At 35.2% G+C, this 20793-nt stretch overlaps 1 protein-coding gene and 1 non-coding gene across 3 annotated transcripts in view; both read right to left on the reverse strand.

Annotated features, from left to right (window-relative positions):
• PIK3C3 (phosphatidylinositol 3-kinase catalytic subunit type 3) overlaps positions 1–20793 on the reverse strand; it is a 142645-nt gene that overhangs the window by 15518 nt on the left and 106334 nt on the right. For both annotated transcript variants that reach the window (XM_032421464.1, XM_032421465.1), the window contains 2 exons: positions 9423–9591; positions 2781–2871 (listed from right to left, as the gene is read on the reverse strand). In XM_032421464.1, the coding sequence (XP_032277355.1) occupies positions 2781–2871; positions 9423–9591 (260 nt within the window). The remainder of the gene's footprint in view (positions 1–2780; positions 2872–9422; positions 9592–20793) is intronic.
• On the reverse strand, positions 4564–4721 carry LOC116642860. Its single transcript, XR_004301401.1, has one exon. It is a non-coding gene; the product is annotated as a U1 spliceosomal RNA (small nuclear RNA).

The raw sequence follows: 20793 nt of genomic DNA on the forward strand, positions 1-20793 counted from the left end.
AAATAAATCTTTAAAAAAAAATTAGCATGATCCCTTTGCTCATTTTTGGAAATTTGTCTATCCACTGTGCTTTAGTTATACTAGCACATAACACTTTGCTTTATATCAATATGCATTATTTTTATTAGACTACTTGGATAACTTTGTTCTAAATTATTAAAAGGATTAAAGCAACTTTTGTGCAAGCTTCCCATGGCACAAAGCAAAGAGTGGCACACTAACCTACTACTACCAGATACTTAATGTTTGTGACTGATGATCATATGTTTTAAATTGTGATTCCATCTCACATTTTTGGGCAATTTTGTTTTCTAAGAAATAAACATGATTAACAAAAATATCATGTATTCCATATATAAGTATTCAATTTCCAAAAAATTAAAACAAAATTGATATATACTAAATTAAGTTATGGAGACAGGAAAACATTGTTGTGCTTCGTTATGATTACTCAAATAATTTAAATAATCTGTACTTCTCTCAGCCTCAAATGTGCTAATCTATTTCCCTAGTTGGTTTCCATTCATAAGGTCAACACAAAAATTTTCCAAGTGGTAAGAGTTTGAAGTAATGTTAGCAACTGTTATTTCAACAAGGTATAAAAATCTATACTTCTTAAAAAATGAAATATATGACACAAATTTTAGCCTTTTCCAGAATAACTTTCCAATATTATTATGGCTTTAATGTCAAATTTATGTTGCAAATAATTACTTCATATTCTTAATAAAACAGCAGAAAGCAAAGAAACCTTTTATGAAAAATCCTTTTGGGGAGATATATGGTGAAATGCCTTTTTTTTTCAAGGTTCATGTAATTGAAATTAAAATAAACAGCTAAGGAGTACCAGTCTAAAGAAAAATAACTAATACACATGCTTTTTTTTCTTCCCAAAATAAACTGCTTTGTGTGCTAAAAGATAGTTCCACTAACATAGCTGTAACAAAGGGCACTGTCCATTTTAAACAATAACATCAATGATTTTCTAAAAGAGAAACAAATAACACAAAAGACCTAATAAGAACAAGAACAACACAACTTAACTAGCAGAAGAAATTCAAAGACTCAGTTTAACAAATATTGTTAGAGAGCTTTCATAATTGACTTCTGAACACGAAGGAAATCAGGGAAGAGTGACTATATGACCAGAGATAAATGGATTTAAAATACACAACAAAACAAGTCCTGAATATATCAATGCAAAAAAAAAGGGGGGGGGGCAACAATATTTGAATCTAGTGTACCCATCAGTTACAGCCAAGGAAATTTTCAGCAAGCACCTATATTTCTTGATGAATGAGCTTTAGTCAATAAATAAAAAATAAATGACAAAAGGAAGTCATGTCAAAAACCAATGTGATGACTAGTCTATTTCCTATGGGGAGAAGGGAGTTTACTGGAACAGTGCTTGCTGGATAAAATAATAAATGAAGTCTTAATAAGAGCATAATTTTCTTAAATGGCTCAACAATAAAGTATTTCCATTAAAACCCCCTCTTAATACTTGTGATAGACTTACAAAACTAGGTAAAAGAGATTCTTATTTATGTTTGCAGTGGTCTGAATATTTGTGTCTCCTTCCCCCCAAATCCATGTTGAAATACTAATGCCCAATGTGAAAGATATTAGGGTAGAGCCTTGGGAGGTGCTTAGTCATGAGAGTGGAATCCTTATAGAAGAGATCCCATGGAGCTCCCTAGCACTGCTGCCACATGAAGGTACAAGAAGACTTCAACCCAAAGAGGGCTCTCACCTGACCATACTGGCACCCTGATCTTGGACTTTTAGATTCCAAAACTATGAGAAATAAATTTCTGTGGTTTATAAGCCATCCATTCTCTGGTACTTTGTTATAGCAGCCCAAATGGACTAAGACAATGTTCAATCCAGAGGAATCTTTCTAATAATGTTCAGAGTCCATAATGTCAGAAGTTACAAGCTTTTTGGTCCCAATTATTATTTTCATCCCCCACAGAGACTCCATCTCTGAGACTGCTACTGTCCTTTAGTAATTGTATACTTCTGCAAGGCAAAAAATTATACTATCTTCCAAGTTCAATATCGGTTATCACACTGATATTGAAGATTATCTTATGTTATCTTTGGATTTGAAAAAGGGCTTTCTACATACTATCTCCAACTGCCCCCTGCCCTCCCCCCGCCAAATCAGAGAATCAGAAGCTAATTCAGACAAAAATCTTCAAATCTGCTATCCTTTCTCCCATCCCTTGCTAGAATTCATGGTACGACAACTCTGAATCACTGTTCACCTACACAAAGACTATCCTTTTTTCTTTTCCTTGTAGGCCTAGTTAAAAGGCAGGTCTCTACTCTGCTGTAAGAAACCCCTGTAACCAAGGATATGGATGGGAAGGATAAAGAATGGCTCTTTTCTCCCAGTTAGGATCATTAATAGTTTGTCTCTGATCTTTAGCATGCATAGCCCAGGAGTGCCAGGAATCAGATATCCTATCAGGATTATTAAAGAAGTGCTAAACTTTCTAGAAAAAAGAGCAAGGGTCATAGATACAATGGAGATTTTCTTTGTAGATACAATGACCTAGTCATGTGACTGTGGGTATGAACAGAACTGGCTGCAGGAACCGGAGAGGCTAATGGATTCTGGAAGGTAAAAAAAATTAAACAAAGGGTCTCTTTCTTAATTTATGTTACTTAAGAGTCTAGAGTCAGGGACATCAAGGGGAAATGGGTTATTAAAACCTTAATATCCTTTATATATGAAAAGTAGACTAATATACCTGACAATGTATAAAAATTACCTTTTTCACAGTTTTATCTGGTTCAAGAGCAATATCTGGAATGTTTGCATCCACCATCAAGGAAAACAAGTTCAAAATCAGGTTAGAATACCTAAAGGAAAGTGAAAAAAAAAAAAAAAAGCAATGTGTTAGACTTCTGCAGTTCTTTCTCCTGTAAAGAATACTCCTAGAAGTAGTAGCTGTACTTGGATCTTTACTATTACTCCTACAGAATATAGAATGTGCCATTATCAGCTGTCTCAATGAAAAGTATCTTATTCTGGGGTCTTGATATAATGTCCTTTCTAGGTCCCACACTATGGGATAAACTTTTGGAGTAGCCATCTAATGGCATTCTTTTCGTTCTTATGGTAAGAATATTCTTTTTAGGAGAAATCTAAGGAGAATCCACTTTATACCTAATTAGCATTTAGTGAACACTGAAGATCTGTCTTTGCTAGATGATGTCAAGAATCTGCTACCTTAAGACTACCTCAGTGTGTCATGGCTAAAGGAATGAAAGAGATACACTGTCATCCCTCTAAACATTCAGGAATATCCCCCAGGGATATTAATCACCATTTTAGGAACCACAGAGGCTTGTATGGATATACGCAATCCTAAATGAAGGAGAAAATAGCTAGTACTCTATTATATTAAGGATAGGCTAGATATATAAATAATATCATCTTTGGACTATGCTGGCCCTATAGGAACTAAAGGTTTATCCTCACCAATCCTCAAATTCTTCCACCTCCTCTCCCTCTAGAAAGAACGGTACTATTCCAAATGTTCATTTCCAGAAGTGGAGCCTTGTGGGAAAAGGTGTAAGTGTATCCTGGGCACAATCCACCTCCTGCTCAAGAATACTCTCCCCTTAGACAGTTATAATTTTTCTGGATGGCCCTTAGTAACAAAGGAGATTCAGGTTTGACTTTGGGGATGGATGTGAGTAAACGAAGCTTTGTTTTTAGGCAATACAGGCTTTTAGCTGATCTCAGTAAAATTATCAACAAGTACCTTGCATGTCTTCTCTAGGGATGGAGGTCAGGCATTAGGTGATACTAGCCATCTACTCATCCATTATATAAAAAGGCACAACTTGTTACCTAAAAACTGGCTATTGTTGAACTATAGTGATAATGGAACTTACAGACAAAAATAACTATTCATATAAACTTCAAATTACCTTTTTATCATTTCTGAATTTTATATTGTCCATGAAAATCTAGAGGGACTATAGAAGGAAAAAAAAAAGAGGGACTATAATGAAAACTAATACCTTGAAGTCATCTTCTAATCAAATTATGCCCTAACTCACTTATACTCATATAGTAATAGCTAAACAGCTTTAACCTAGCTTTAAGTTACTAATTTCCTTGAGGGAATTGATCTAAAAAAAAAAAAAAAAAAAAAATTACCACAGATGTTATTCCATTTCTACTCATATAATAATTGTATTTATTCACCCAACAAATATTTACTGAGTATTCACTCTATACATTGTTCTAGGCACAAGGAATACAGTGGCAAACTGAACCAATAAGGTCCCTACATTCATGAAGTTTACATTCTGGAAGAGAATGGGGGACTCACAAAATAAAATGATAACATAATTTCATACCTGGCTGACTGATAAAAAGATTTAAAATAAAAGAAAAATCAGGGAAATGGGTTAGAGATTGATGGGTTAGGGAAACCATCTTAAGCAGTGAAGATTTTATTCTAAATGCGCTGGGAGGCAGCAACTGAGTGTAAAGTGTGGAGTAACACACTCAGACACGCATTTTTATTTTATCTTTTTCAGGGGCAGTGTGAACACAGTCCCCCACTACCACAAATTATGCAGCTGAGTTTCCCACATTTGGGGGAATTACAGGGGTGAGCACATCCAGAGTGCAATGAATAAGGCTCACCCTAAGAAAACCACCTTCGTGATCATGGCATCTCCCCTGCAAGTAGGAGATACGCATTGTTAAAAGCTCGCTGTCTAGGGAGAAAAGAAACAATAGAGATATTCTCAGGCTGTACGTTGGAGATGAAGTGGAAGACAGTTGCTGATGGTTTCAATGGAGCAAGGGAGAGAGGGCAGAGGAACTGAATGTCACCAAGGATTCAGCCTAAGCAATGGGAAACTACCGTTGTTCACAAAATAAGAAAGAGAATGAACAAAGAGCAGGATTGGGGACAGGGAATCAGTAATAATCTGTTTTAGACATACTGAGTTTGAAGTGCCTATCAGATTCTTAGTCAAGATGTCAAGTAGACAGAGAACTCAGAGGGGATATCAGGGCTGATGCTATCAGTTCAAAACATCAGCATTTGGATCCTAATGAAAGTCACAAGTCTGGATGAAAATGCTGAAAGAGAGTTTAGGGGGAAAAATGATACAGAACCAGAAGGTTAATACTGACAATAGAACTTCTAGACCGTTGAATATGTAAAGATCAGACAGAAGAGGGAAGATCAGCAAAGCAACAGAAGTAGCCAGCAAGGCAAAAAGAAAACAGAGGAGTGGGTTACACCAAATCTAAGAAAGGTTTCCAGGAACAAAGAAGAGCTCAACTGTGTCAAAGACGCTAGGATGAAAGGAGCCACTAGATTTGGTATAGTAACTGTTTATCTTGATAAAATTAGTTTTAATAGTAGAGTAGGGCTGAAGTCTTACTGGAGAAGGCTGAAGGAAGAAAAGGAGGCGAGTCAGTGGAGACAGTGAGAACAGACCTTTTTAAAGCAGATGGGCTGTGAAAGAGAGTAAAGAACTAAGGCAAACTAAGTTTGGAAGTTGCAATAGGAAGCAAGGAGGGCACCAAGCTTTGAGATATGTAGGATACGGAAATCAAGAAGATCCACTTGAGAGGGCTGCAAGGACCATGGTAGCAGCAGAGTACAGCCAGCTGCTAGTATTATGTCATGAAAAAAATACGCTCTTTCAACGAACCCTCAATTATTCGCACTCTGCTCTGTTGACTATACAGTTTTTCCCAATCCTGCCATAAGGGAATCTCAGGAATATATCACAGGGTAGATTCACAGAGTAACACAGGGAGGGGAAAACAAAGCTCAATTTTGAAAGGGATATTTCAGAGGTTCTCAAAACTGGAAGTCCATTTGATTTACCTGGGAGCTTCTTAAAACTATTAATGCCTGAGCCCAATCCCAGACCAAGTAAATCTGACGGGCCTCAAAACTATTTTTCCCACTGGGGCGCCTGGGTGGCTCAGTCGTTAGGCGTCTGCCTTCGGCTCAGGTCATGATCCCAGGGTCCTGGGATCAGGCCCGCATCGGGCTCCCTGCTCAGCGGGGAGCCTGCTTCTCCCTCTCCCACTCCCCCTGCTTGTGTTCTCTCTCTTGCTATGTCTCTCTGTGTCAAATAAATAAAATCTTAAAAAAAAAAAAACAAAAGAAAACTGTTTTTCCCCCTAAAGTTCCCCCAGGTAATTCTAATGGACAGCCAGGATCTATGTTAAAATGTTTGCCTTCATGGAAACATATGTGTGTTTCTTTTTTAAAAGGCAAACATTAATGTTTTCTGGAGTATCTGTTGGTTTTAATTTAGCCACCCATGCTGCTATTATTGTAGCAAAGGAAAACAAAATGTAAATAAATATAAAATGGAATATTCTGTAAGAAGCTTAAACATCTAATTACTTTGTAGAAAATCTGTCACTGCCTTAACTGTATTAATCCTTTACATCTGTTGCTATGAACCTGCATTTTCCAATTAAGATAGGGCACATGACCCCCCCAAAGGAAAGTATATATTAAATAGCATAGTCATTCAATATTCTACCCAGAAAAAAAGATTTAAAGGTTACTAGACATCTTTCAAACCATTATCAAAAGAAAATATAAGGTCATCCAAAGATGGTCTATATTGTTCATTGAAAACCTTCAATACTAAAAATAGAAATGCATTTAACTATATCAAGTGAGGTTTCCTATAGTGTTCCCAGAGGTCTATTACCCCTACAATATATCCACTTGGCATGCAACAAATATTGAAGAAGAATCCTACAAAAAAAAAAAAAAATTTATTTAATAAGTGTACTACTTCAAGGAGGGAGAACAATGAAGCTAATGATGAAAGGAAGTATGATCAATAAAGTCACGGCTGTTTGGTAACTATGCAAACATTCTCAGACAATGTAAGAACTTTATTTGATATAGTCAAATGCATTCTTAATTTCAGTATTTTTACTGGAAAATTTAGGCTGTCTTTGTATCCTAAGTGTCTATTAATGTTTGGCATATACGTGGGTTAAGAGAAGGAGTTATGTTTTCCTTGGACACTTAAAATATTTTAGCATTACTCTTGCTGTGAGACAGTATTCAAAAACCAAATTTACCAATTACTGCTGTATTAGGTATTGATTAATAAAAGAGATGATACTATATTTTGTTACATGAAAATCAGAACACCACAAAATGTGTTCTGATATCTATACAATTGTAACCATTCATAAGTTAGTTCAAAAGGAACTGCTCTGTTTACATGGTCCAATGTTAGTGAATGGTTTCTTGCTGCAGAAAATGATCAGCCATCAATAAAAAACCATGAAAAGGAGGTAGTTTGTCATACCTATAAACCGTAATTTTAAAAAGTTCCAAATAACCTTAGCTCTAAACACACTTCTAAGTATCAGGTTGATTCTTATGGCATAAAGGCAATTTTTTACTAGCAGAACAATGTTCTAAAATACATTAAAAAATAAATGTTGGGGGCACCTGGGTGGCTCTGTCGGTTAAGCGTCCAACTCCTCGTTTATGCTCAGGTAGTTATCTCATCAGGGTCGTGAGATCAAGCCCCAGGTCAGGCTCTGTGCTCAGCATGGAGTCTGCTTGAGATTATTTCTCCCTCTCCTTCTGCCCCTCCCCACTGCACTTTCTCCCCCTAAATTCAATAAATAAATAAAATCTTTAAAAAAATTAAAAATAAGAAAAATAAATGTTTATTAAAATATTAGGGTCTAGCTGATCTTACCCAAAGTACAGTGAAATTTTAAAAAATAAAGCAGTTTTCATGAAGACTTAACATAAAATTATTTAGATTAATCTGATTTTTCTTAGTAGTGATGAAAGTTAACTTTGGCTCCACATTAATAACCTGCCTGTTTTCTCATTCTACTGAATTGCTACTAATCCATTATCAATGACAGTTTATAAAGCACACTGTTTTCCTTCTGCTTTCAGTAAGATAGAGCACCTTTGACATTTCTCTAGTTATCATTTCATATCATTCTGTCTGCCTCGTCATTGAGAAGGCCATGGTTCCAACTAGTTTTCGGTAGGCTTTGACTCTTTTAAATTAAAAATCCCAGATATTAAAGCGGAACTCTCATCTCATCTCTCTGAAAGTGCTTCTTGCATCAACAGACAAATTAAAGAGCACTGATCTCATTATTCTTTCAGCATTTCTGGTAAGTAAAACTGAGTCACTCTGCCACCTAAAGGATAAATAGTGTGGCTGTTTGTAACATGCACGTCAGAGTTTGTGACACATGGTACAGACTGAGTTAACAATGGTGGCCTAATGAGTCACTGTGGAGATGAAATCTGATTAATAGAGTACAGCCATTCTCCTAGGACCAGGAGCATCAACATCATCCAGGAACATGACCTCACCCCAGATATGAAGCAGAAGTTCTGGGGGTTCTCATATAAATACTGAAGATTCTCACTTAATAAACATACAGAGTGTCTATGTTCTAACCACTGCATAAGTAACCGAGGTTACAAAGACAAATAAGACAGAGCCCACGTGCATAGACAACTTACTGTCTACCGGTCATATATTTTCACTGGGAAGAGATGTAAGAAGGTATGTCTCCTGGGATGGGAGTTTCTGCATAGTTAAGTTGGGTCAAATGATCCTGTCATTTTTGACTAATCACCGGAGCCATGTCCTAAATTTAACAAGCATGACTTTTTTTTTTTTTCCTGATGTTAAGTCCTAAGTAAACTAGGATGAAGAAAGCAGAGATAGAGAGTGGCATTGGAGAAAGAAGAAGGGATAGAGAAAAATCAATTTTTTTCCTTTAGCAGGATGACTGATGAGGTGCTAAAGAGACAAAATCATATGTAACATTTATTCTTCCATCATTTAACAAACTTCTAAATGCTCCTGAAGAACTGAAACTAAAGCTGATAAAGTTGCTACAGAATAAAAATGAATGGATTAGTATCACTTTAAATAAGCTAAATACTTCATTCTTTGATAAAGAAACAGGAAGTGAGTTTGGGAGAAGGAAAAGAACTCAACATCGTGATTATAATCCTTCAAGACTGGCTTCAGGGAGATGTGAATGGTTATGAAGCTTCTTAATCTTTTCTCCATCCCAGCACTGTAAAAGCGCACATAGTATATTTTACTAAGATGATTATAACCCACTGATTTTGAAGCCTCCATGTTTGCCTAATCTTATGGAATGTCAGCTTCCTATTTGGTGGCATTTAGCAATCAAATAATTAATGGGAAAGCAAGAAATTCTTTTTTCTTTTGCTATCAGACTGTTTATCAAAATAGATACTAAATGTGCATTAAGAAATACTTTTGCCTGTGTCATTCTGGAAAAGAGTGATGTTAAAGAATGTATACATTTGAACAACTCCTTTTCTTGCTCTATGAAATGAATTTATCAAAATTCTCTACGATCAACTTACCTTCGAAGGTGGAGAAAAGCCGTGTAACACTGTTTACGGAACTCTTGGTACTGCTCACTCTGGGTGCCCCCCATTCCTTCTACCATTTCTTTATTCAGCTTCATTGGAGGAGGAAGAGGCTTTGGATCCCGACCCAAAATATATCCGAAGTCTATGTGGAAGAGTTTGCCTGGATATTGATAAGAAACTCATTTGTTTCCAGAATTATCTTTAAAAACTGAGAAGGGGATATGTCATATAATTGGTCTAAGCAGTGTCTCTTCATAAAGAATATTAATTCATGATGAAGTCTATTAAATTGTTTAATCCTCTAAACCCAGGCTTGGGAGTGGTCTTCAGAGCATTCTGCAGTTCATTTTAACTTACATTTATTCAGATGAAGCTATAGTTAAAATAATCTCAGAGTAGTATTAATTTATATTCCACTTTTAGATCTTCAGAATCAAAGACAGCCAAGGCTAGATAACTTTTTAACGGATTAGCAGAAATTAGTATCTTGTAGCAAATTTCTCATGCTAAAGTTTACACAAACTCCATTCATAAGCAGAAGACCTTTTCTTTAAGTATTGCTGAGATGAACCCTTAAACTTATCACTATTCCCCTTACCAAAACAAAACCAAATCCCCCAAATTTCAAATTACATTCTTAGCTTCAGCTGAACCATTTTCAACTACTCCATGTCACTCGGTAGCTGCAGACTAGGAAGCCACAGTATTTATGTCCACCGAGAGCTGAAGACAGCTGCAGTGCCCATGATGACAAACCCTAGGACAGTTACCTAAACCCACAGACAAGATATGTAAGAACATGACTGATCATTCACTTTAGAGAATGATTCACCATTGAATTCATAAAGCATCCTGTGACTTATAAGTAGGTATAAAAGAGGCATACATTTTAACAGAAAAAGTAGCCCCCTGGATCCTACAACCCAAGCTTCATCAAGGCAGGGATTTATGCCCATTTTGTGTATGGCTGTATCCCCAGCCTCAGAATAGTTTCTGGCACACAGTAGGCACTCACTGTTGAATGAAGGAATGAATTCATTTAAAAAGCCAGCTAAAAATCTCCCTCGTGCAATCTGCCCACTCGTTTGTCTTGTGATACATTATATGACCTGTTTTATGTGAAAACCTACCCTCCATCATGTACTTGGGAAGCTCAGGTACCCCTGCCCCATCAAGAGCTGCAGCCAAAAACTTTGCTCCTTCAAGTACGTGTACTGAGTTTGGGCATACTTTTGCCATCTTGCAAAGTATTTTTATACATCAATTCTACCATTACCATGTTAGCTAAACCCTCTACCTTTTTCTCTGAGCATCATTACTATTACTTGTGAATATTATACCCCATCATTAGGTCACTGTTGGAAACAGAAAACAATGTGACTCTAGGTGTGGCCATGAAGTCCCAGGTGAACGGTGATACACTGGCAGGCCCTCTGAGTCAGCCATGTAACTGTTCTTTAGCACAACTAACACCTTCATGTTTCACTCGATCAGGTATGTGACCCTGACGAAGCCACTTAATGTTTCTAAGCCTCACTTTCTAAACTGCAAAATAGGTTATTACTATTAATTACCTCATAAGACAGAATTAAAAGAGATAATATATTTAATACTTAACACAGTACCAGGTACACAGTAAATGGTCTAAATGTCATTGTAATTATTTCCAACTAAGCTGTAGATGAGTGTGTCAAGCAAAATAACAAAAAAACCTCATTTAAGTCAAGGATGATTGTATCTATAGCCTCATCCCATTTTAGAAGCTATGTCCCTAAGAGGAAAAAATTATTTTAGTCTGAACGCAAAACCAAATCAAGCTATTTAATATCTAATGGCCAGGTCTTTTAAAGGTGCTTACAAATGATTATCTTAAATATTTCAAATATCACCTTTTAAAAAAATTTAAAATACTGAACTCTGTTCAAAAATAAATATTAGTAACTACTGACTTAAAGATGTTTAAAATATATTGAACTGGTATTTATGTCCCTTAGACTTGAGACCACAACTGCCAGGAATTAGTAAAATTAAATATTAAAGGGATAAGCAATCTTATTATTTGCAACTCTTCCCAGGCACTGTTCTTACAATGAAAAACTAAATAATACATTAAGTTGGAAATCCTATACAACTTTGAAAATGAGAAAGAACTTCAGATTTGCCAAGGCCAGGTAATAAAAAAAGGTCCAAATTTAAGTCAATAATGATATTAAATTTAAGTAAAATTCATAGACACTGGTGCTATTTTCACACAACAGCAAAGAAAACTACCCTGAAAATGATCTGGAGTACAGAGCAGACATTGTACTACATCTAGGACATGGAGTTCATATATAAAGAGAAACAACAGTTTACACATGAATATGCATAACAACAAGTATCCAAAGGTTTAAACACTATCATCACCTGGCTAGAGAATAAGTGGTCATTATCAATGCAACCACTGCACTGAAAAAAACAGTTTTCCATTTATCCACATCATCTCCCTGTCTTTTTTTTTAAAGCTTACACCAGGCTTAAAACGTTCTGTTCAAATTGGGGAGCTGATGGAAGTCTCATAAGAACTTTTTAAACAAATGTGTCTATCTATTATAGTAAAGGACAGATAGGAGGTGAGGGGAGAAGGAATTATAGTTAGATAGAGAGAGCAAGGAACCTGTAGAGAATTAAAAAAGGGTGTTGTCCCCACCCCAAAATAACAAAGTAACAGCTTAGCAAAACGGTTCCTCTAGTGCACACCAGGGCTCCTACCTGCAAGGCACACGTGGTAAGGAGTTCCTAGTGAGGCTCCTACCCCACCTATTCATATCCAAACACTTCAGCCAAGTGTGTAATGAAAGTATTTGTTCCCTTAGCTTTCTCCCCCAAGCTAAACTCTTCCTGAACCATTAAGAGTCTTACAATCAAGAATCTTGCTTTATTTTTGCACAGTACTGAAACCTAGGATAATGCCTAGCATGCAGAAGCACTCAGTGTGACTATTTTGCATATCTAAATTTCACATTTACAGCTTAGACAAGTTTTAAAAACATTGTTAATACAAGAAATTTCCTTCTAGAAACCACAGAGTTCTCACACGTTGTTTTGTTTTAAAATTTTTGTAGCCTTGTTTCCATGAAGACCTATAATAAAATTAATAGAGGCTGAGTCTGGATCACCTAGATCCTTACTACTTAGTACTATCCTGTGATTTCACTGTTTTTGATTGGGCTGGTATTAAACAACAAGGCTACTTCAATTGTTTCCAGCTAACACTAACAGAAGCAGAAGTGGTTATACCTTGAAATTACATGACAACATCCTGAACAAACAAAGGTTATAAAGTAGTTCAAGGAGAGAAAAGCAGCTTAAGAATATTCACATGGGATATGATATTAACAGCACTTTGAACTCAAACTCACACTATACTATCTGTACCATATTCACCCAACAAGTGACAATTTCAACATTACTTCATGTCACATTAATGTTGTTGGATTACATTTTGCTAATCTGTAACATCATTTAATTTATAAATCTGTTTTTACTTTATAGTTATAGAAGAGTACATGCATAAGAAGTTAATACCAGGTTCTATGTCATACATATTTAAGATTATAAAATATAATATCAACACAATGGGTTTTACTTCTATTTAAAACAGTTCTGTGTGTTACTCATGATTGAAAAACACCATTTCAGAATTCTAAAATGGGCTTCAGAGGTAAGTTTGATTTCTGGGGAAATCCATAGACTTCACCAAATTCCCAAGGGAAGTCCATGATTCCAAAAAGATGAGAAACTACTTTTAGAATAAGGTCTTTGATAACTGTAGTGCTTACTGGGAAAGCATCTTCTCCTAATCCTTTAAGGTTCAAGGGAATATGCAATCATTGAATTTTCCATGATTTGGTAAAAAGTCCCTAATCAACTTCTGTTAAGGATTTCACTGCCTTCAGCTAAACATGTATCCTCTGTTCAGCTAAACTAACATCTTCATCTTGTGCTTTACTCTCACTCTGAGTTCCCATTTGTCTTCTACAAATTTTTTAGACAAACACCATTCTACCCTTCAAGAGTTAAAGAGACGAGAATTTTACAATATTATAGGTACAGACAAACTTTCCTTGGTTTTAATTATTTAAATAATGTTTTGTTTTGGGGTGCTGGGTGGCTCAGTCGGTTAAGAGGCTGACTCTTGGTTTGGGTTCAGGTTATGATCTCAGGGTTGTGGCATCCCGCCCCGTGCTGGGCTCCATCCTCAGTGGGGAGTCTGCTTGAGGGATTTCTCTCTCTCGCCCTCTGCCCTTCCCTCCAACTTGCACAAGCTCTCTCTGAAATAAATGAATCTTCAAAAAAATATAATGTTTTGTTACCAATATAATTTCTAATGATACTCAGCACTTAAGCAGATAACCTAACTGACCAATCTTTGATTCAAAGCTGATTTTTTAAAACAAATCATGCTATCCTAACATCAAACTGTATCAGCCATCACACAAGGCTTATTTAATGGGATCCATCTTTTAATAGGAAACCTAGCTCCACTTTTCTCCATTTCACTACAGGCATTACTGGAATTCCAATGTCAGCTCTGTATCACTGCTTGAAAATGGAGAGTATATTTCTATCCTTCTTGTAAGAAAACTCTCAAAGAATAGGAGTACTGCTTAATTATAAGGCATAAAAGATTCAGTATCTAACAATGAAACCATTATTATGCTTTGCAAGTTCAAAGAGTCATGTATTCTGAAAAGAGGCTATTAATATTTTAAGAAAATTCATCCTTGTTGATACCAAAGGGAATGGCTCTTTTAAAGTAAATGTCTAAAGTGAAACTTGTAATGATTTTAAAAATGCACTTCATGAAATTAAAAAAAAATGTTTAATTAAGAAATTCAGAAAGTATGGGCTTATTCAAATCTATTAACAAATCTATTAATCTTAAACAGTCAAGAGATAAAGTGTATATAAAACAAACTGAATGTTGATTGTAATTACCTCCTTTTGTCCCTGACTTGCAATACAAAGGGAATAAGAAGTGTTAATTAAATTTCCCTGTTATTTGAATAAGTGACATTAACTTATTTCTAAAATTGTGGTTCAAAGCGTTTGTAATTCTTGGATTAAAGAGAACAGATACTGCTGAAATGAACAGCATTTCATAGTAGAGGTTGTTTTTTTTTTTTTTTAATTTCCCTTTTGTCTATCCAATAATTACATATGACCAATCTCAAGATTGTATTTATTCCATTTTTTCACACCTCTGCTTAATCCTTCTACTTGACTCTCTTCTTCTGTTCCCTATAATCCAAACTCTATTTTTGAAAATCCCACACAATCCCCAAATTCAAATATTCTTCCCTGCCATTCTACTCTACAGTAAGTTTCCCACTCTTCAGCTTCTTTGCATATGACACGACATTTTACTATTTTTCCATAAAATGCCTTTATTTCTTACATGAATGTTGTATATTTCTTATGTTTTCTTATGTGAATGTTGAAGCTGTCCTACTATGAAACCTAGAAAAAAAGAAGGTGGTGAACAACCACTTATTGATACAATGGAACCTATATTTTTGGAATTAAAAATACTCCTTAAGCTACACTCCCAATACTACCAATGCTTAATAGTTAGTTAAGCCTTTACAATATACTTGGTTAGAGCTATTTTCACTTATAGTTAAAAGCACAGTGGTGATGAAATATTTTTTAGTTATAGTTTTTGAGTAATGAAGAACAATAAGACATTAAGTACAGATCAGTATAGACATTCCAATTATCTGCTAAATATTTCATTTAATTTTTTTCACATTCAACTGTTAAGACCTTAGGTTTCTTATGAATAGGGACAAAATTAAGCTAACTAATGAAAAGGGGGCAAACTATTCAAGAAAAACAAATTTTTAAATGTTATATATTTTCATTTTTTCTGTAGTCATTAAAGCCAATGAAGGTTTTATTCCCTGAAGTATTCTTTTCTTCTGGAGAACTACTTTAATGTCTAAAGCAGAACAGAAACCCTTTGAAGATTAAAACAACAACAACAGCAATAAAACCCCCCAAAAATGGCCTTTGATGATCAATTCTAAAACTTTTTGTGTCTCAGGGCCCTTTTATGCTCTTAAAAATTATGGAGGACCCCAATTAAGCTTTAGTTGGGCTACCTCTATTGTATTTACTGCATTTAAAATTAAAACTGAGACCTTTTAAAGATATTAATCTAAAAATAATAAATCAACAAGATTTTAGCATTTTTTTCTGATAACTATTTTCTAATACAAAAAAAAAAATTTGGTGAGGTGAGTGGCACTCACTACATTTTGCAAATCTCTTTAATGTCTGGCTTAATAGGAAACAGCTGGATTCTCATATTTGCTTCTATCTATTATGATACATTGTTTTGATTTAAGTAAGAGAAGAGAATCCAGCCTCTAAACAGATATGGACTTTTAGAAGGAAGGACAATTTTAATAACCTTTTCAGATAATTATGGGTAGTTTTCTTTGCTACTGAAACCAATTCTCAGACCCTACCATATGTACTGAATCAGAAACTGAGCCTGAGGCCCAGCAATCTGTAATTTAACTTGCTTTCCAGGTAATAGTGATACAAGCCAAAGCTTGAGGACTTCTGATCTACTTTATACTAATACAACTCTCAACCGCAGTTAGGTCACTGTGAAGGGGAGAGTGGCAAGGTGAATCACCCCACTGAATTAAAACACATATTCAGTACTAATGGTTACAGTTTCCCTGTGTTGTACAACCCCATTACTTTAAAATTTGACACATTTTTTGTTCAAGGGGTCACTATAAAAATGTACTAACTTTTTATTAATCTAATTTATGGTTGCTAGTCTATGATGGAACTTGAATGCTCTAAAGTACATTAAAATTTAACCCTCTCCAAAATAATTTATTGCAAAAGAAAACAAATACCCAGCTTTAAGAAATATATCACCTAATAAGAAAACTTTTTAAAAAAAGTAATATCCTAATCTACAGTTTTACTTCCATTGAATTAAGCTTTGCCATGTAAAAGGTGATACAAAAGGAGGTAGATTGATCTCCACAATGTGACCTTAAACCTATCTAACCAACCTATGTATTACCTGCAAAGGCACTGCTTATTTCAGCTTCTGGGTATTTTTACTGGAATGTGTGCTTTTTTTCCACTTGTATCCCATAGAAACCCAACACATTCTTCATGACTCAGTCTAAGTTACTTTGTCCATGAAGTAATTTCCAGCTCCTTAGGCACAAAGAATACAACACTTTATCATTTTTTATTAATTCGAATGAGAAGAAACGATGTCCTTGTAAAACAAACTTAAAAAAAAAAAAAAGCACCCTTTACAGCAACCATTAACATTTTCTTTATGATAGGTTTCAGTAAACGTAAGAAGGCTGACTTCCTGATACTGAATATTCAAGAAACTTTCAAAAACTCAGATTTTAAACAGTGTCTAAAAAGAAAACTATTCACATGAAGGTAAGTCCTTCTCATTATCTAAGCATCTAAAGTAATGATTAATAAAGACTAAAAAAGTATTTATGGATTAAAAAGGGGTGGTCTTATGTGCTTGGTTCTCTTTTGCATACGTGAACTGAGAAAAACCAATCAAACTGGCAAATAATACTATGTCCATAGTCTATAGTAAAAATAGTGTAGGCAGGAAACAGATTATTCTAGAAAACCTAAGGATGGATAAAAATGACATGAAAAAACTTAGTTCATTTATTCCTTTTAAAAGCATTTACTAGGGCGCCTGGGTGGCTCAGTTGGTTAAGCAACTGCCTTTGGCTCAGGTCATGATCCCGGAGTCCCGGTCTTGAGTCCCACATTGGGCTCCCTGCTCAGCGGGGAGTCCTGCTTCTCCCTGTCACCCTCTCCCCGCTCATGCTCTCTCTCACTCTCTCTCTCTCAAATAAATAAAATCTTAAAATAAATAAATAAATAAATAAAAATAAAAGCATGTACTGGGTGCCTACTAAATGCATAAAATTTTTTTGCCCCCTTCTTTCAAGTCCCAGAGAATAAATAATCACATTAAGAAAGTAAGTCTATAGATTTAGATTTTACAGTATATTGTACATACCAAACTAATTAACTTAAATACAAATAGCTTAGGAAGCACCACCATTTAAATAGTTAACTAAATTCTTTCTAGGTAAGGTTTTGAACTACTCTGTTATGCCCCAAGAAAAAAATAAAACACATAATCAAACATGTTCCTTTTCAAAATCTCAAGGTTTACCTTAAAAGACAGAAAGAATAAGATGAAATCAATGATCACATTGACTGTTTCTCTTTTATAAACCTTCCTATACTGGGGCACCTGGGTGGTTCAGTCAGTTAAGTGTCCAACTCTTGATTTCGACTTAGGTCATAATCTCAGGGTCCTGAAATCAAGCCCCACATCAAGCTCCACGCTGGGCATGGAGCCTACTTAAGATTCTCTGTCTCCCTCTCCCTCCCTCCCCCAACCCACCCCCTCTCTCTCAATAAATAAATAAACAAACAAAACTTCCTATACTACTAAGATAAAGAGCCACTCAAAACAGAATTTAAAAGGCAGTAACTTAAAAGAGTTTGGATTTTAGGGTGGGAAAAAGGAATTTTTGAAGTAAATTTTTTTATGCCTAAAATTATGACTCCAAATAAAAGCTACATAAGCCAAAAAAGGAAAGCATTCTTATTTCCTGGTAGTAAAACAAACAAAACCATAATAGCTAGCCAGCCCTTAAGGAATGTTTACTATACGCTCAGTATATACAAAAACTCTACCATATTATCTCATTCAACCCTCACACTACCACCAAAGAGAAGTCCTGTTATTATTTGCACATTCAGAAAAGAGACTGAGTCACAGATATAAACAACTTACCCAAAGTAACCCAATGGTGGAGAGGCAATCTGAACCCAGACTTTTTACTTTAGAGCCTGAATATTAACTCTATGTGAGACTGTTCCTCAAAATTAAAAAAGGAAGTGAATCAACTTCATATAAAATTAAAGAATGATAAAGAAGAAAAGTGCCCAACTAGGCTAACAATGACTTTCTTAACTTCAAGCTTTCAGACAAAAGATTCAGAGAGTATTTATTACTCTGAAGTGCTGAGACAGACAAAAAACCACCACTCCTCTCACTACACAAATGTACAACTCCAGACAGGAAGAGCCATCCTTAGGATCTACAGTGAACTTTCCATTTACTACAGAGACCTAGCTCCTAGTTTCCACTTGTGAATGTTTTTCCGTTATTTATATACTAATATTAAATGTTCAACCTAGGGGAGCCTGGGTGGCTCAGTCGTTAAGCGTCTGCCTTCGGCTCAGGTCATGATCCTAGGGTAATGGGATCAAGCCCCACATTGGGCTCCCTGCTCAGCGGGAAGCCTGCTTCTCCCTCTCCTGCTCCCCCTGCTTGTGTTCCCTCTCTCGCTATGTCTCTCTCTGTCAAATAAATAAATAAAATATTTAAAAAAAATAAAAATAAATGTTCATCCTATTGTAAAGTCCCTTTATCATAAACAACAAAGTTTTTCAAGTATACTAGTCCTGTTTTTTCCCCCTCAAATTTTAAAAAATGAAAAAACAAAAAACAAAAACACAAAAAACTTTCCTGAGAGTTGAGATAAACTCAAATCATGTTCTATCTGAGCCCTGCCACAATCAAATTACCCTGGATAAACTTCTAAAAGCTTCCTCAAAGGACACCAACTCTGAAAAAAAATCACGTTTTCCAATCCCACTGTAGAGCTTAAATTTTTAATTTCTTGCCCAGAAAATACTATATCACTGCATTAATAAGTGAAACACCACTCACTCCAAATTTGCTTCAGGAAAACAATGTTGTAAGTGACCACATGGCAATACATTGACAAAGGAATTTCCAGACTTTCACATTTATGGTGGACACACATCGCCCTCTGCTGGACAAGCTGAGGATACTTCAACCAAGCAAAAGTATCCACAACCCAATAAATACAGGCAAAAAATTTTCTGGGAAATCTGGAATCAAGACTCACATTTCGCATTTTTGCACATTATTGTTGTATATATTTTACAATTCTTTCTATGCAGTGAAACATTTTCCTCCACACACTCTTAAAGTTATCAGTCTGACCCTTTTGTGTCTCATCTAAATTTACAGGTACAACAGCGTGTTGGGGGCAAATCCCCAAGAGATACCCAGTAAAATGAAATTTAGGTGTCTTCTTCCTCTCTGATCCATCTCTCTTACCAGGGAACTGGACATAGATGAACCAGTGGAACTGTGATTACCATTCTAAAAAACCACATTCATCCCAAAGCAGAGTCATAGACACTAAATCTATTCAGGCTGGCAAATCAGAAGACAAAAGGTATTTTATTTTGAAGAATGGGAGAAATGTTATTTATCATTAAAAAAAAACTGCTCCACCAAGACTGAGATTGGAGAGTTACAGAAGAGAATCTAAAATTTTAACATGTCGCAGTCTGTGTTGAAGGCATAATGGATCTAAAAATATACAACGGAAGGGCTTCATGTTATTCGAGGCATTTTTAATTACAAGTACTGAAGTGTATTTCCTGCAATGAACCACATTCAAAATTCACTTTAAATATATAATAGTTGTCTAAACTATACAAAGTCTAATTACAACATATATGTAATTAATGTAACTTAAAACCTCTTTGAAATATGGACTTTCAGCAAAAAATGACTAAACACAACAAATTTAAAAATAAATCATTACAAATTTTTAGAAGTTGAGGAATGCATTATACTTCCATTTGTCTTGACATAATTGGTGTTTCCTTACATAATCTAATTTCATTCAAACTGAACTTGAAAATTAAAAACAATAATTTATCCTAGTAAGACTTAACATTGTAACTGTATGATATAAATTGATGAAATAACTAAAGACAAGTTAAGAAAAAATAACTGAAAGAAATGCTGTTTCAAAAGAAAGAGAATGTATCTCTCATTTAGCACATGGTAAGTTTTTTATTTTTTTTATTTTTTTATTATTATGTTATGTTAATCACCATACATTACATCATTAGTTTTTGATGTAGTGTTCCATGATTCATTATTTGCGTATAACACCCAGTGCTCCATGCAGAACGTGCCCTCTTTAACACCCATCACCAGGCTCCCCGAAGTTTTTGATTTTTAAAGCCAAATTTGGAGCACCCTCTAGTGGAAAACTGGTGACAAGAGGCTTAAAACCTCTGCTTCAGAAATTTTATACTTCTAATTCCATTAAGACAAGTAACTGTGACCTGGACCACCAAAGTATATTAAATATACTTAATATACAGGCAATATATATATAAATACAGGCAATATAAATACAAATCTTTATGCTCAGCGGGAAGCCTGCTTCTT

Source organism: Phoca vitulina, unplaced genomic scaffold (assembly GCF_004348235.1).
Source record: "Phoca vitulina isolate PV1807 unplaced genomic scaffold, GSC_HSeal_1.0 scaffold24, whole genome shotgun sequence".
NCBI lineage: Eukaryota > Metazoa > Chordata > Mammalia > Carnivora > Phocidae > Phoca > Phoca vitulina.